Source organism: Halichoeres trimaculatus, unplaced genomic scaffold, assembly GCF_033239565.1.
Source record: "Halichoeres trimaculatus isolate MK-OKI-2021-1 unplaced genomic scaffold, fHalTri1.1 fHalTri1_scaffold_6, whole genome shotgun sequence".
Taxonomy (NCBI): domain Eukaryota; kingdom Metazoa; phylum Chordata; class Actinopteri; order Labriformes; family Labridae; genus Halichoeres; species Halichoeres trimaculatus.
This window is the reverse complement of record NW_027437184.1, coordinates 5,725,601-5,740,556: the sequence shown is the minus strand read 5'-3', so window position 1 is coordinate 5,740,556 and position 14,956 is coordinate 5,725,601. Positions and strand designations below refer to the sequence as shown.

Below are 14,956 nucleotides of genomic sequence, written 5' to 3'. Positions count from 1 at the left end.
AAAAAAAAAATTTAAAAAGCTCCTCACATTGGCTTCACGCTTAATCAGTTTTTGAATTTTTTAAAATTATTTTTATCTTTCACTAAAACCAGAGTTTTTTTTGTTCCATTTTAAATTCAATATAAAAAAAATCTTTGTATTCCTAAGATTTTTTTTCTCTTGTCTGCTATAATTTTCTATATCCCTTTTTATCAGATATTTTTTCTTTGCTGTATTAAAAGTATTAAAGGTATTGATCCTTTTTTTTTTCTTTGCTTTAATCTTTGTTTTTTTTCTTTTATTGTATGTTTTGAAAATGGGTAGGGTACAGTTGAAAATTACATTGTGAGGAAAATATTTTTTTAATTATGAGAAACTTGAATAAAGTTGTGAAAAAAAATCTTGGTAATATTAAATGTACTGAGGGATTTTGAACATTTTCTCATTATTGTTTCACTGATCACATGAGCTGTGAAAACTGAAATACTCAAACACATTTTACAGATATATCCTTTAAATTTGAGTTAGTTAATGTGGTTTCTTCTGCTGCATGAACTGCGTAACTGTTTTGAATAAAGAAAAAACATCAAGAAAAACATTAAGTGATGCTAAATATTTCTTGTTTCTGCTCAAAGACCAACGTGTTAAAATCTTCACACCTGCTCAAAGGAATGGAGGCCACTGGCTTTGCCCAGACGCACCAGATCTTCAAGGATAGCTTTCTTCACTTCCTGTTGACAAAAACAGAAATCATCTTCTGAAAAACTCCCTTTTAGTTCCTGCACATGTTGCTGATACAGTTTTGGTTTGAATGCCACTTACTGTGTTTTTACACATGTCCTTGTATGTGCCTAATATGCCCCTTTTCTTGGCCCATTCAGGCAGGACTTCAGGATCAGGCACCACAATCCCCACCAAACAGGACTGAGGGGCGAGGATCAGAGCGTTTAGGGTTGGGATTCAGTGACTCAGAGTCTGAAACACTTTATGAAGCTGGGTTTGCGTAGGTGTTCTCACCTGCAGGCTATCTCCATGAACGTAGAGCTGGGCCACAGGCTCACTCCTGATGTAGATGTTCTCGATCTTCTCTGGGGAGATGTACTCGCCCTGCGCCAGCTTGAAGATGTGCTTCTTCCTGTCGATGATCTTCAGCGTGCCGTTCTACAGGAGAGCAGAAACACTTTGAGCAGTGAATTTTAACACATAAGCTGTTTAACATGTTTTTAACTAACAGTGGAGCGGACTTACCGGTAACCATTTGCCGATGTCTCCGGTGTGAAGCCAGCCGTCTGGATCCAGCGTCTCGGCTGTCCTCTCCGGGTCTTTGAGGTAGCCCTTGAACACGTTTGGACCCTTCACACAAACCTGGGAGGGAGATTTGACAGGTTAAAGAAATGGTTTATTCACAGCGTACGTGATAAGTTGACATCTTGGTTGACATTTTCAAACTCCTAAATTTGAAATCTGTAGCACAATAGGCCAAAAGAAGTCGTACTTTGTAAATAAAATTATCATTTATTATTATTATTATTAGTATTATTTATTAACATTCTTATCCTTTATAATAGTAATAGTTATAATAATAATAATAATAATAATAATAATAATAATAATAATAATAATAATAATAATAATAATAATAATAATAATAATAATAATAATAATAACAATAATAATAATAATAATTTAATAAATAAAAACTAAATAAATAAATAAAAATAAAGAAAATAATAAAAATAATAATAATAAAAAGCTGCCATTATATTTCTTGGCCTTGTAATAAAATTAAGTTAAAATTCCTTTCTAAAACTCTAAAAAAGAAAACCTTGGCTGATTTTTGTTGATGCATTCAGTCAGTTTTCTTCCTGTTTCTTACCTCTCCCTCTCCCTTGGAGGCAAAATAGTTTTTCTCAGGAACATCCACCAGTCTGATGAGGTTACAAGGCAGCGGGGCCCCGACGTGACCTAAACATGGAGACAGACAATAAAACATGACTAACCTCTGTCTCACTTCCCCCACAAACTGATTAGCCAACAATGTCCACTGTTAAATGGGTTTTTATCTAAAACAAGCTCAATAACAAGCTGATAAACATGACAGTGATGTTTAACTGAAAACCTTAAGAACTTAACATTAAGAAGTTTGACTGAAGTGATTAAATCAAACAGTTTCCATATGAGACTGTCATGCAGTACCAGAACAGAACAGCAGGGGGAGTGCTAGACTGCATTTTGATGCCTGTCATTACAGTAAGTGTTATCTAAACATACTATTACTGCCTCTGCTGGAGCATTAAGAAAACTTTTTCAGTAAGAAACTGTTAAAACTCTTAATTTTCTCATATCTGACCACACAGTCACCTAAACACAAGCTGTGAGCTCACTGATGAAACACTAATCAACACAAGTAAAGAAATATTTAAATCCCAGGTTTTATTTTTAATCTGGAACTGACAGACTGGATCTATTAAAGATCACATCCTGTATGTTTTCCGCGGCCCAAACAGGCCCAAAACAAGTCTTTAATATTTAACTGCAAAAGCTGGATTCTTATCAAGTGTTTTTGTCTAGTTTTAAGAAAAAAACTGTCTTATTATACTCAATATGAGCCATATTCAACTTATCAGTCCAGAAAATGTCTTGTTTCAAGTTATTTAAAGACAAAAATGAGGCCTGAATTGTTTGTAAAAAGATTTTTAAAAAATCAGCCAATGGAACAAGAAAAAAATGCTAGAAAATGTACTTTAAACTAAATTAATGTCTTAGTAAAGGGTAGCTCTTCTCTTGTTCCATTGGCAGATTTTTTTTTAAACTTGTTACAAGCAATTCAGACCTCTTTTTTTGTCTTTGAATAACTTGAAATAAGATATTTTTCTGGACTGATCAGGTGAATGTGGCTCATATTTAGTCTAAAAAGACATTTTCTGCTGAAAATAACACAAAAACACTTGATAAGATTTCATTTTTTACAGTGCGGTGATTTTATTTTCAGACCATCATGCTCTCTGTTTTCTTAATATTTTATCTACTCTGAAATCCAGTGACTGCAGAGTAGATGGCTTTTTTGTTTCTATATCATACTCAAAGAAAAATCTAAAATCTATTTGTGAATTATTCCTCTTACTGCTTTATCTTGTATGAGGCTGCATGTGTGTTGGTGTTCTTAGTTAATAAGCGTGCACAGAAAGCTTCAGGTATAAAAAAAGAATAAAAAAACAAAACTGATTATCAAGTGCTGGGAAAATCATGAGAAAAAGAAATGATATAATCTGAGATTGAAAGTAGGATTATTTTACAAATGTTTCCCCAAAAGGAAAACAACGAGAAAATCAAAACAAAGGATCAGTGAGCCTAAGAGCACAATCAGACGCAACAACAGAGATTATTCTGTGGCTCATCTCATGACATTACATCATTACGTTTCTGAGGAATTGAACGAGTCACCCTCCCATCTAGAGGGGGTGACTTAGATCAACATTTACAACAGCGGGAGGCTTATTGGATCTTTACAAACCCTGGCTCCAAAAGGACTTAATGATGAACCGAACCTCACAATTTCTCATGAATCTTCTTTGGACTTTGTGTGTTTTACTGTATCGTATCGTTGTCATGTTTTTATTGATGAGTTGAAGACATACCTTGTCTCCTAAGTTGGAGTATCCTGGTCCCTAGCCCCCCTGGTACACATGAAATTAGCACACTAATAATCAGGTCTGGTTCTTACAGTCTTGTGACCTGTCCTTTGTGCTTCTTCATTTGTATATCACTCAACAAGTGTGTTTGAGGAGACGATTTCATGATCAGTGGGTGTGAGGCACCACCTCCTTTTTAACATGCTCCATCTAACTGTTTGCCTGATGAAGGTCTAGGACCAAACGCTGCAGAATTAAAAAATATTATCATTTGCAAGTCGGAGAGTGTGTGGGTGTTTTCTTTGAAAAAACGAGACAAATGTATGCCCAAAACACATAAAAATAGTGATATAGTTTTTATCATAGCTGTTCAGTCACCAGTTCTGGCAGCAAAACTTATTATTTTCTTATAAATCTCCTGTGTCATAATTTATAAAGAAAAAAACAACATTTCTCTGCCTCTCCAAACTGAGCTCTGTCACCAGCCTTAGGAGAACTGGCGCCTGCAGTAGACTGAGTGCAAACCCCATTTTTACCCAGGTGGAACGGCTTGCAATGGGTGCAGGAAAATTTCCTTTATTTTCAAATCCAGAAATTGACAGATACGGTTTCTATGGAAGCATCTTGTTGCTTATGGGTGTGTCCGCTTTAATTTGTCTTGGAAAATTACCCTGTTCTTCAACTCAAGTACATGTCTCTATTATCCCTCTTTTAATGTGATTACATGTGATCTGTGGATTAGCTGAAGAAACAACAAGCAACATTTTGTTTATAAGGCACAATGTATCCTTTGTAAAAATTAAATTTTCTGATATGATTTACCTCTAGAAGCGGTTTAACTGCTCTGAGTGTGTGCTAATAACAAGATTAGTTATTTTTCATCACAGATTTTCCAAACATCTTAGTTTTATATTAGATGCTTACATTATTTTACTTTGCACTCAGTAGCGAAACGATTTCACTAAAGACAAAAACAACTAGGGTCAGAACAAACAGCCCACTTTAAGATCTGACCGTTTTATAGAGCCAAAGCACAAACCACTGTTGTGCTTTAATCATGTGCTGTGACGCTCAAAGCTTGTAATCAATCAATCAATCAATCAAGTTCAGACTGATGGTTGTTCTCCGCTTTACACACAGGATAAAAACCTTAAAGAAAAAATTAAGAAAAATGTTTATTTTAGAGCAGGATGAGGATATACAAAGTTATCACTGGTGCCAAGAAGAGGAGTAAAAATTATCATCAAGATATTCAAAGAGAGAGAAATTATTTTGTTTCTCTGGGCAAAGTAAAATAACGTAAGCACCCAAAATAAAACTTTTTGGAAAAGCTGTAAAAAAAAAAAAACATTCAAGAAGTTATTTTGGAAATTTGTCATCATGCTGACAGCAGTAAGATAGAGTTGACACAGGCTGTCTGATCTTTGAACTCTTTGTTGATGTTGGTAATCCCGTCAGCAGATGACTGTTTATCTGCCTCTCTTTGTTTATTTTATGACTCCACACTACAATGAAACCACTCTCCACCTTCCTTCCCACTAAAATGATCAATAAAAGGAGCGTGAATCATCATCTGAGGAATAAACGATGACTGTTTTGAACCTCAAGGATCTTAAAAGCCTTATGATTTAACAGACGCATTTAACTCGACTCGAGAAATGGAGCATTGCATTCCTTTAGATTGTTACTCAAGCCATTAGATAACCGTGTTCTCACCTGGGGTCCAGTCTCCAGGTGTGGTAAAGGTGCAGCCAGCCGTGCACTCCGTCTGGCCATACGCCTCATACACCTACACACACGTACACACAGATGAGAGGGGTGTGAGGGATTTCAGTGCACCCACACACTATACTCATGTTTATGAATAAGTGAATGAGTGTTTCCTCAGCAGTGAGCGTCTGACCTGACACCCCAGAGCTGCCCTGAGGAATCCCAGCACACTGGGTGAGGTAGGAGCCGCTCCTGTTATTATCATCCTCAACCGTCCCCCCAGGCTGGCCTGTAGGGAAACAACACATCACCACCATCATTAATACAGAGGATCTGTTTTCATGAAACATGACGACAATTAAATTTTGTAAACTCAGTTTGTAGCGTAGTTTATATTCAGCACTCCTGGCAGCACAGTGCTCTGAGACGTTTCTGTAATGTGTAACATTAGTAAATCCTGGTTATGTCCTGCCAGTCATCTACCAATCAAAGCTAACGTAACCTCACTCTTCATTTTATTGAATGACTCTCAAGTTTGAACAGACCACTGCAGAATAACTGCTGACTGTGGGTTGGTTAGGTGCTGATAATCTCATTTTAAAGTGTAGATTACGATCAAGCATCTATCTAGAAGTGAGACTTTTTCAAGATCACATAGAAAGTCCTCACAGGAACTTGAATAAAATCAAAACTTATTTTTTTCCATCATTCTAAGCCTTTAAAAATTATTACTTTGATTTTGTAATAAACCTGTACATTTTTAAGATATTGATTTATATAATAGACCAGGGGTCTGCAAGCCATTTTGCTTCGGCTCACCTAGATTGAAGTCATTCTGGAGCCGCAAAATCTACTTTATCTTCACATTAAAAACAAAAATCTTATTTACAATTTACTAAAAAATAATATATAAAATTATACATGTGATGTGGTAGTTTTTTTTAATTGTATTTAAAATTGAAAATGTTTAAATTTGGAAAGAATGTTGCAAAATATTTAAAAATTTTGATATTTCAAAAATCCGCAAAAACTTCCAAAAAAAAATAAATTTAAAACGTAACAAGATGTGCAAAAATTCTATTTTTTTTTATTTAAAAAATTGGCCAAAATTTCAAAAACAAAAAAATTAAAAAAGTATTATTTTCAAAAATTTGCACAATTTTCAAAAATTAGTAAAGATTCCAAAAAAATTGCTTAATATTTTTAAAAAAGGAATTTCAACAATTTGCAAAAAATTTCAATAAAATTTTTGTATCTAAATTTGAAAAAAATGTAAAAAAAAAAAAAAAAAAAAAAAAAAAAAAAAAAAATTTTTCAAAAATTTCAATACTTTATTCCAAGAGGTGATAAATATTTAGTTCCACAAAATTTTTTCATTTAATTTTCTTTAGTGTCAGTGTCTTTAATCATCAAATCTCTTTAAGTAAAATGAAAATTCTCTATTTCAATAATATTTTTTAAAGTTACAAAGAGCCACTGCAGAGGAGTCAAAGAGCCGCAGGTTGAAGACTTCAGCTTCAAATCTCCTGTGAGGAACCTTCTATTGGAGCTAATTTGATGAACAAAGTGATACCTCTTCACTTTTTGATGATCTTGTCCCGTACAATTGAAAGTTGTATTTTCCTTTAAAACATCTCCTCTTGCTTGACCCAATGTGTCACTGAGAAATAAGCTTTTAATCATCCTCACCAGCCAGATTTAGACTTCTTCAGGCTCTGCTTCACCAGTGAGTCTATGTCAGAACGGTGCAGCTTCTGTAGCTGCTGTGTTAGAGGAACTTCCTGTTTCTGGGTGGGTCAGGGTCTGGGTTGATCTGCTGCTCACAGGTTTTGTTAGCTACATTTGGTTATAGGTGCTGATCACCTGTTTCGTTTGGTTGGATATGTTATTAATCACACTTTGTTTCAACTTTTGTTTGCTTTAAAAGGAAAAGTGCTTTACTTCAGTTAAGAATCCTTCTATGAGCTGATTTTTGTTACTTATCAGCCTTTTTCTGTTGCCTCACTTTGTTAATTGCACAATTTTTATGTCTTATAACTAACTTTCATTTCACCAAAAACAACTCTTTCAGTGTTGCTTCACCTACTCCTTCTTTCCGGTGTTACTCAGTCTGGATAGTACACACATTGTTGTTGCCCATGAAGTTGGAATAAAACATTTTCTACCTCATCTCATGAAATGATTGTGGTTTGAAAAGGTTGATTAAGACACATTCTTTATCTCTGAATAATTTATCAAAATGTCACGATCATTTAATAAGGATGGGCAACACTTTATCAAGCAGTTACTTGTCTTAAACACTTGAAAGTGTGTTTTCAAATCCAAAGGGATGAGTTGTGAATCATGTGAAGCCTGATCACTCTGTTTGTTGTTTCATAACTGTTGAGATTCTCAGATTCTTCAGCGATGAGTCGTTGAAGTCTCGTGATTTTTACCTGAATCTTACTGAAGAAGATTTTGTCCCAGATGCTGTCACTGCGAATGATCCCACTGCTGACCTCGGCGCCTTTTCTCTTCGCCGCAAAGTTCAGCAGCCAGCGTTTCAGGGGGCTGTTGGCCTGACTGAAGATCTGAGAGGGAGACAAAGACAAAGGGGTGGAAACAGTTATCATTTAAAGCTGTGTTACAAAATTACTTACAGATTTACAACAAATGGGATAGGGACAGTGAGAGGATACAGCGATACAAGAATTAGATTTTTATTATGATAACTCTCTGGACTTTACAGACCTTGTAACCCAGTTTGACTTGCCACACTCCCATTTGTCCAAGCCACCTATCCCCACTTTCCTAACCATACACCAGGCTCCCTGATCGACCCTAGGTTCTCCCTTAAGCCCTTATTACTCCATTGACTCCTCTAACTCTAACCCAAGTTTAAGACTTCACCTGCCATAAAACAACAACTTACATACCTCATGTACAGCTACAGCCTGCCTGTTTCTTCTTCGCACATTCATCTTCCATTGCTCTATTGCAAATTGCACATTTTTCTGACATCTATTCAGTGCACTTTTTAAACTTTAATTGTGTATATATTTTATTGTACTCTGTAAAAAGTTATTTATTTAACATTGTATTATTTTTTCTACTATTTTTTAACACTTAGTGTTTCTCTTAGTGTCTTTCTATTTACAACAATTGTACTGAGCAGGTGCAGTTTAAACCGGAGTCAAATTCCTGGTATTCTTGAAAATACTTGACGAATAAAAGTGATTCTGATTCTGATTCTGATTCTGATTCTGATTCCAATAGCCTTTCTAAAGCAGACTTGGGGGGGGGGGGGGGGGGGGAGAAATTGGAGTGTTGATTTACGAAGATAAGTGGCAACTAATCCAAAAGATCTACCCGAACACTAACAACAGCTGTAATAGTTGTAAACAATTACCTGCTAACCACACACACCCTTGCGGCGGTGCTTGACCTGCCACTGGACCCTGATCCTCTTATAGACTTTTTTGGCGTCCCTTCCACAATATCTAGTTTGCCATTAACAAAAATGCAGTGAAATCGCGTTTTCAACTTACTAGCAAGACGACTTTTTCTATTTAATGGAAACATGCCGCTCCCCCCTTACATAATAGTTGGCTAAGGGAGGTCTTAGACCATATCAAATTAAAACAGATCAGATTTTCCCTTGCAGGATCCAAAAATACTTTCAACAAAAACTGGCAGCCTTTTTTAGCATATCTCAAAAGAACGATCATTCACCCAGAAAGCACCTAGATGCCTCCCCCCTTCCCCTCTTTTCCCCCCTATTTTTGTTTATTATTATAATTATTATAATTATTATATTTATTATTATTATTATTATTATTATTTCATTATTATTATTATTATTATTATTATTATTATTATTATCGTTGTTATTATTATTATTATTATTATTATTATTATAAATTATTTTTTATTCTCCATTTAGGTACATTTGCTTACTTGGTATTTTCTTTTTTTTACTTTTTTCTTTTTTTGTGCTGTTTGTATTAATGCATTTTAGTTGTTTGTTAAGGGAGACGATGATGACAGGTGGACAGGCGGGCGGGTGGGATCCCGTGTTGTTAATGATGTGCAGCTGCCTAAAGTGATGTCTGCCACCATGTTCTGGTTTCTCTTTTCTTTCCTTTTTTTTTTTTTTTTTTTTATGTACCTGGCAACATTTATGCCTCTCTGGGAACAAACCAGCACACCTGACCTGAATTTACCTGGAAATTCCTACTCACAGCTGTATTAGAAAACATAAAAAAAAGATTTGAAACGATGAAAGAATAAAAGTCTAAAAGAGCAAGACTGATGAGAAACACTGTGTTTAAGGGGAATTAAAGTAAGATTGGAGAGGTGAAAAATGCCATCCATCGCCTTTCTGAGTGATTAAAACACACAGCAAGATAAAATCACATTGAATTTTAGCTGTTCATTATTGAATCAGCTTTCCTTAAATTATCAAAGTTGAGAAACCACTTCATTTCTCATCTCACCAGACTATTAGTAATCACTCAGGTTCTTTCTTGTGCAATGGGCATTTCTCAGGAAACTCACTTTGAAAGCATTAGTCACTGTGCTCAAATTATCCCGTCCTCAAACCACAGATACAGCAAAACTATCTTTATATGATTCATAAAGGCTGCAGGGACTAAAAAAAGTGGGATTTTCTGACCACAGATCCCAACGAGAGTACAAGTCAGTTTATACGATACCAAGATGCCGTTTTTAGTACAGCTGGTTTGTTTCTCTGGAGAATTTCACAATAATTGTAATTACAGAAAAAAAAACAGAAATGTAAATAGTGTGACAACCCGTTCTCTGGAAAATGAGGTTTTGAAAATCTCACCTTGTCATACATGCGGTTGAGCAGTCGAGGCACCACGGGGAAGATGGTCGGCCGCAGGGCTTTCATGTCGTCTGGGAGCAGACGGATGTCGCCCTGATAGAAACCGATCCGGCCGCCATGACAGTACACCACAGACTGCGGAGAAAGGTGAGCAACACTGTTAATGCTGAAACCTGGAAAAGCTAAAACCAATTTTTCTTTGGAAATCCCCTGTATCAGTGTGGGAGTACGACATGGAGGGGGAGGCCAACCTTCGAGCCTCAGTGTTCAGTCAAATTGACCCTAACGCAGCAGCGACAGGGCGTTTGCTCACTACAGTTCAGCATAAAGACAATGTAAAGACAATCTTTTGGAAACGTTTGAAAATTTATCAAAAATAAAATAAAGAAATCACATGTACATAGGCATAGACATGGTTTGGAAAGGCACACCTCTCTATAAAAGGTCACACAGGTGACAGAGCATGTCAGAGCACAAACCAAGCAGGAAGTCAAAGAAACTGTCTGTAGACCTTGAAGACAGGATGGTCTCCAGGAACAAATCTGGGGAAGGGTCCAGAAACATTTCTGCTGCCTTGTAGACCCAAAACTGTCAGACAGGTCAGGATTGAGGGGAAGATGAATGAAGTAATGTACAGAGACATTTTAGACCTTATCTTTCAGCAGGGCAACGACCTTAAGACCACAGCCGAGTGGCCCAGCCAGAGCCCAGGCTTGGACGCCATCAAACATTTCTGAAAAAATCTTAAAGTGTCCCATCCCCATCTCCATCCTGATCCAACCTGATGGAGCTTGAGAGATGCTGCAAAGAGGAATGAGTCAAAATGCCCAAGGACAGGTGAGCCAAGCTTGTGGCATCATAATTAAAAAGACTTGAGGCTTTAACTGCTGCCAAAGGTGAGTCAACAAAGTACTGATCAAAGGCTGCGAATACTTATGTACATGTGATGTTTTAGTTTTTTTTATATTTTCAGTAATTTAGCCAAGGGCTGCAGGGTGGCGCAACAGTTAGTACTGCAGCCTCACAGCAAGAAGGTCACCGGTTCAATTTCCAGCATGGCCTTTCTGTGTGGAGTTTGCATGTTCTCCCCGTGTATGCGCGGGTTCTCTCCGGGTCCTCTGGCTCCACAGTCTAAAAACATGCTCATCAGGTTAACTGGTCACTCTACATTGTCCCTAGGTGTGAGTGTGTGTGAGAGGTTGTCTGTCTGTCTCTGTGATTGGCTGGCCACCGGTCCTGGGTGTACCCTGCCCCTCACCCAATGACAGCTGGGATAGGCTCCAATCACCCGTGACCCTGAACAGGATAAGTGGTTCAGAAAATAAATGAATGAATTACGGGGTGCTGTGTGTATATAAAAATAATAATTGTTCCACTTTGGAATAAGGCTGTTACATAATAAGATGTAAAAAAATAGAAGTGCTGTGAAGACTTAAGGACACACTCAGTCACCTCAGGACCCTACAGACTGTGGATGCTTTAGGAAAAACTTAGAGACATTCCTCTTTAAAGAGGCTTTTAACTTACACTACTGCTTTTTTAAAAACTTTTTAACTTTTCTTGTAGTGCTTTGAAAAGTCTGCTAAAAATTAAATTATTATAATTATATTTTTTATTTATAACAATAATAATAATAATAATAATGATAACCATAATAATAATTATTATTATTATAATTGTTATTTTATTATTATTATACAAATAATAATAATAATAATAATAATAATAATAATAATAATAATAATAATTATTATTATTATTATTATTATTATTATTATTTTCGATCAGCCTAGTTTTTTTAAGCAGTGAAACGTATAAAAAAAACCCTTATATCAAGCTCAAGTGCTTCATTTAATTTCCCCAATGAGTCAAATAAAAGTATTGTTATGATCAGAATTTTATAAAATGTTATAATTTAAAGAGCTTGAAGCTTTGACTTGTTTACAATCATTGTTATGGGGCTGGGTAAGTTGAAATTCCTTATATATATATTAACCATTTTCATTTATATGCTTCGATGATGATTCAGTAAAATGTTCAAAATAATTATGATAAATTTTAGAAATAATTTGAGTTTCTGTTGACAATTTTTTAACTCTTATTTTCATCCCCATGTGGACAATTGTGGTATGTCAGCTGATGTTTTTGAGCAAGAAAACAACCCAAGCGTCAGACTTAAAAGTTGAAGGAGCTGGCTCTACGCTGCTGCTGCTTGCTTTGGTTGCCATTTTATTGTTGTTTGGTCTAGTGCCACCTCCATCCATACACAGCGCCCCCAACTGGCCTGAAGGATAACTGATCCAAAGGGTTTGCTGAATTGACATCAATATTTAACTCACCCCTTTAATTTATTAATTTTTTTTATTATATATATATTTATTTATTTATTTATTTATTTATTTATTTTTTATTTTTTTTTTTAGGGGGGGGGGGGGGGGGTGATATTTGCTTATTTTTCACAGAAAATCTAGTTTTAACAATTTCATTATTCTTTATTTTTTTAGTATTAATGTTATCCTACCTTTAACACTGTTTTTTGATTTCTTAATCTGATGTAGTGACACCAGCTGTTAGATGAATAGTGGTGTGAAAATACAAAAGCCCCCTTTGTAATTGAGTAAAAAGGGAACAAAAACTTCCTAAACTGTAAACATTCAAACTCAAAGCTGAGCTGATAAGAGAAATATTAACGCCATGTGGGTGTTTTTTTTTTTTTTGTATGGTATGTTTGAAGAGGCTCGTATGAACTCAGATGAACTTCCTGTTACATTCACGACAAGCACGTCTACATGTTGAGACCTAACTGCAACGTTTCACACTCACACAGGGGGAGGAAGTGCTACAGGCGCTCAGCTCCAATCAGCTGCACAGGAAGAAACGACTCATTACTCAGCAGTTATGTGCAAAACTTCTTCTTTGGAAACCTCAGGATCCTACCGAGGGAGAAGGAAAGGGTGATACTGTCTGAGAGGCAGGCATTGCTGTGACATGAGGGTAGCTTAGGTTTATTTTCTCAGCGTGCACACACCTGAACACCCTGACACCACAACCCAATTTATGCATCATTCAAAGCCAAGGTGTGACAGAGGATTATCTCTGGACACACCTCTTCCGGTTTTGAAGAATTCTCCATATTTGTTCTGTTTCTGGAGCTTCTAAGGACACCGATGAAAGCAACGCCCTCTCCCCCCCTTTGACTGACACACGGCTGGTTTCTCACACAGAGCAGTGCGCGCGTGCATTGTGTGAGAAAGCTGTTTTTTACTGTTTGATCTGCTGAGCTGCTGGGGAGTCTAGGTGGTTTCCTGCATCTGGGTCTCACACCACTGACAACGCCACGGCTGATGCTGCAGGCAAACAAACCAGGCTGGTCTGACCTGATGCAGCCTGTGTGGCATCACAGTCCACACATGGCACAAAACCACCTGCAGGTGCACGAGATTATGCAACAAATACACAAACATCGCCTCAGATTCATTGTGGTAAAACCAGTCACAGGGCTCGAAGCCATTTACCGTAAAACGAAACACAGGCACAGCAAAAATCCTCCTGCACATTGAAGTTACAAGCAATTTTACACATGACTGAACCTTAATTACTGAGAAAGGTCTTTTTGCTTTTTGATTGACATGGTTTGAGTTTTTTTTCTCAGTGGACACGACTGCCAGAGGTTTGTTTATGAGCATTTGGTGAAAAATTGGAGGAAAACAGCTGATGTGAAGCAGAAAAACAAATTAGCTTATGTAATCAGCTGTCTGTGAAACTTTCACCACATAGCAGAAAATTCTGTGAAATCATATTTTCCTGTGGTGTCCAATCTGTACATGCATGATGAGGGTGTAATGACCCCTCCAAACCACTGGATGCTGCTAGTGGTTTGCTGGTTTTGTGTGTGTTTGTCTTTCAGAGCCAGACCATAGACTGTGCATAGAGTGGACAGCGTGGCTCCACCATTTACCATTGTATGGTTTTGAAGCCAGAATTCCCCCGTCACAGGCACCGCCACTGAAGCAGTTGTGCAGCCAGGGAGACTGCGTGTAAGGACTGTGAGGGATTCTGGGAGAATCTGAGTTGAACTGGGTGACAAAAATAATATTTTTTTTCTTTCGAGAGACTAATTACTTCTTGACTCTACCTTATGATATGTTTTACAACAAAAAAATACACGAGAATGGCAGCTGTCAATCATCGTTGAACGTGACGTAAAACCTCGTTTTTATCCTCGTATAACTAATGAAATGAAACATTTAAGATAAAAAGAGGACTTGAATACAAGGCAGCCAAATGATATCTTCAAATCACAACAACAATCAGACGTGAGAAACATTTCTATGAGGTGTATTAATTTTTTAAAGTTTGACCACAGCCCATCTGGGATGGCTGGAGAGCTGGATTTTTTGACCTATACTGCAGCCAGTCACCAGGGGGAGCACTTTTGTGGAGACCTCAATTAGAGCCAAGCAAGATGACGTCCATTTTTTTTTTACAGTCTATGAGCCAGACGCAGGGGTCCAGTGTTCCTCTGCTGTCATACACCGACCATAATCCCGTCACTTTTTTTTAACTCAGTACATTGTCCAAATCGTAGGTTGATGCGTTAGATGTTAAATTTACATGTTTAACATTAAGCTTTGGCCGATATCTTGTCTAGAGCTCTCTAGGAAGAATGCTTTTTTTTACTTGTATGTGTAATCTCCCTGGTTTCTGTGTCTTTGCTCTGTCACTCTCCTTGCTTCTTCAGGCGCCGAAGTTGCTGGATGTGCAGAGTTTGGGCTGGGTTCTGGAGGGGTTTACGGTCAGTACAGTC

At 36.9% G+C, this 14,956-nt stretch overlaps 1 protein-coding gene across 2 annotated transcripts in view; it reads right to left on the bottom strand.

The window, feature by feature from the left end:
• acsl6 (acyl-CoA synthetase long chain family member 6) overlaps nucleotides 1–14,956 on the bottom strand; it is a 66,006-nt gene that overhangs the window by 3,126 nt on the left and 47,924 nt on the right. For both annotated transcript variants that reach the window (XM_074671895.1, XM_074671896.1), the window contains exons 12-20: nucleotides 10,150–10,284; nucleotides 7,757–7,891; nucleotides 5,515–5,610; nucleotides 5,328–5,400; nucleotides 1,856–1,944; nucleotides 1,228–1,344; nucleotides 997–1,140; nucleotides 802–903; nucleotides 639–710 (exon numbers count right to left, since the gene is read on the bottom strand). In XM_074671895.1, the coding sequence (XP_074527996.1) occupies nucleotides 639–710; nucleotides 802–903; nucleotides 997–1,140; nucleotides 1,228–1,344; nucleotides 1,856–1,944; nucleotides 5,328–5,400; nucleotides 5,515–5,610; nucleotides 7,757–7,891; nucleotides 10,150–10,284 (963 nt within the window). The remainder of the gene's footprint in view (nucleotides 1–638; nucleotides 711–801; nucleotides 904–996; nucleotides 1,141–1,227; nucleotides 1,345–1,855; nucleotides 1,945–5,327; nucleotides 5,401–5,514; nucleotides 5,611–7,756; nucleotides 7,892–10,149; nucleotides 10,285–14,956) is intronic.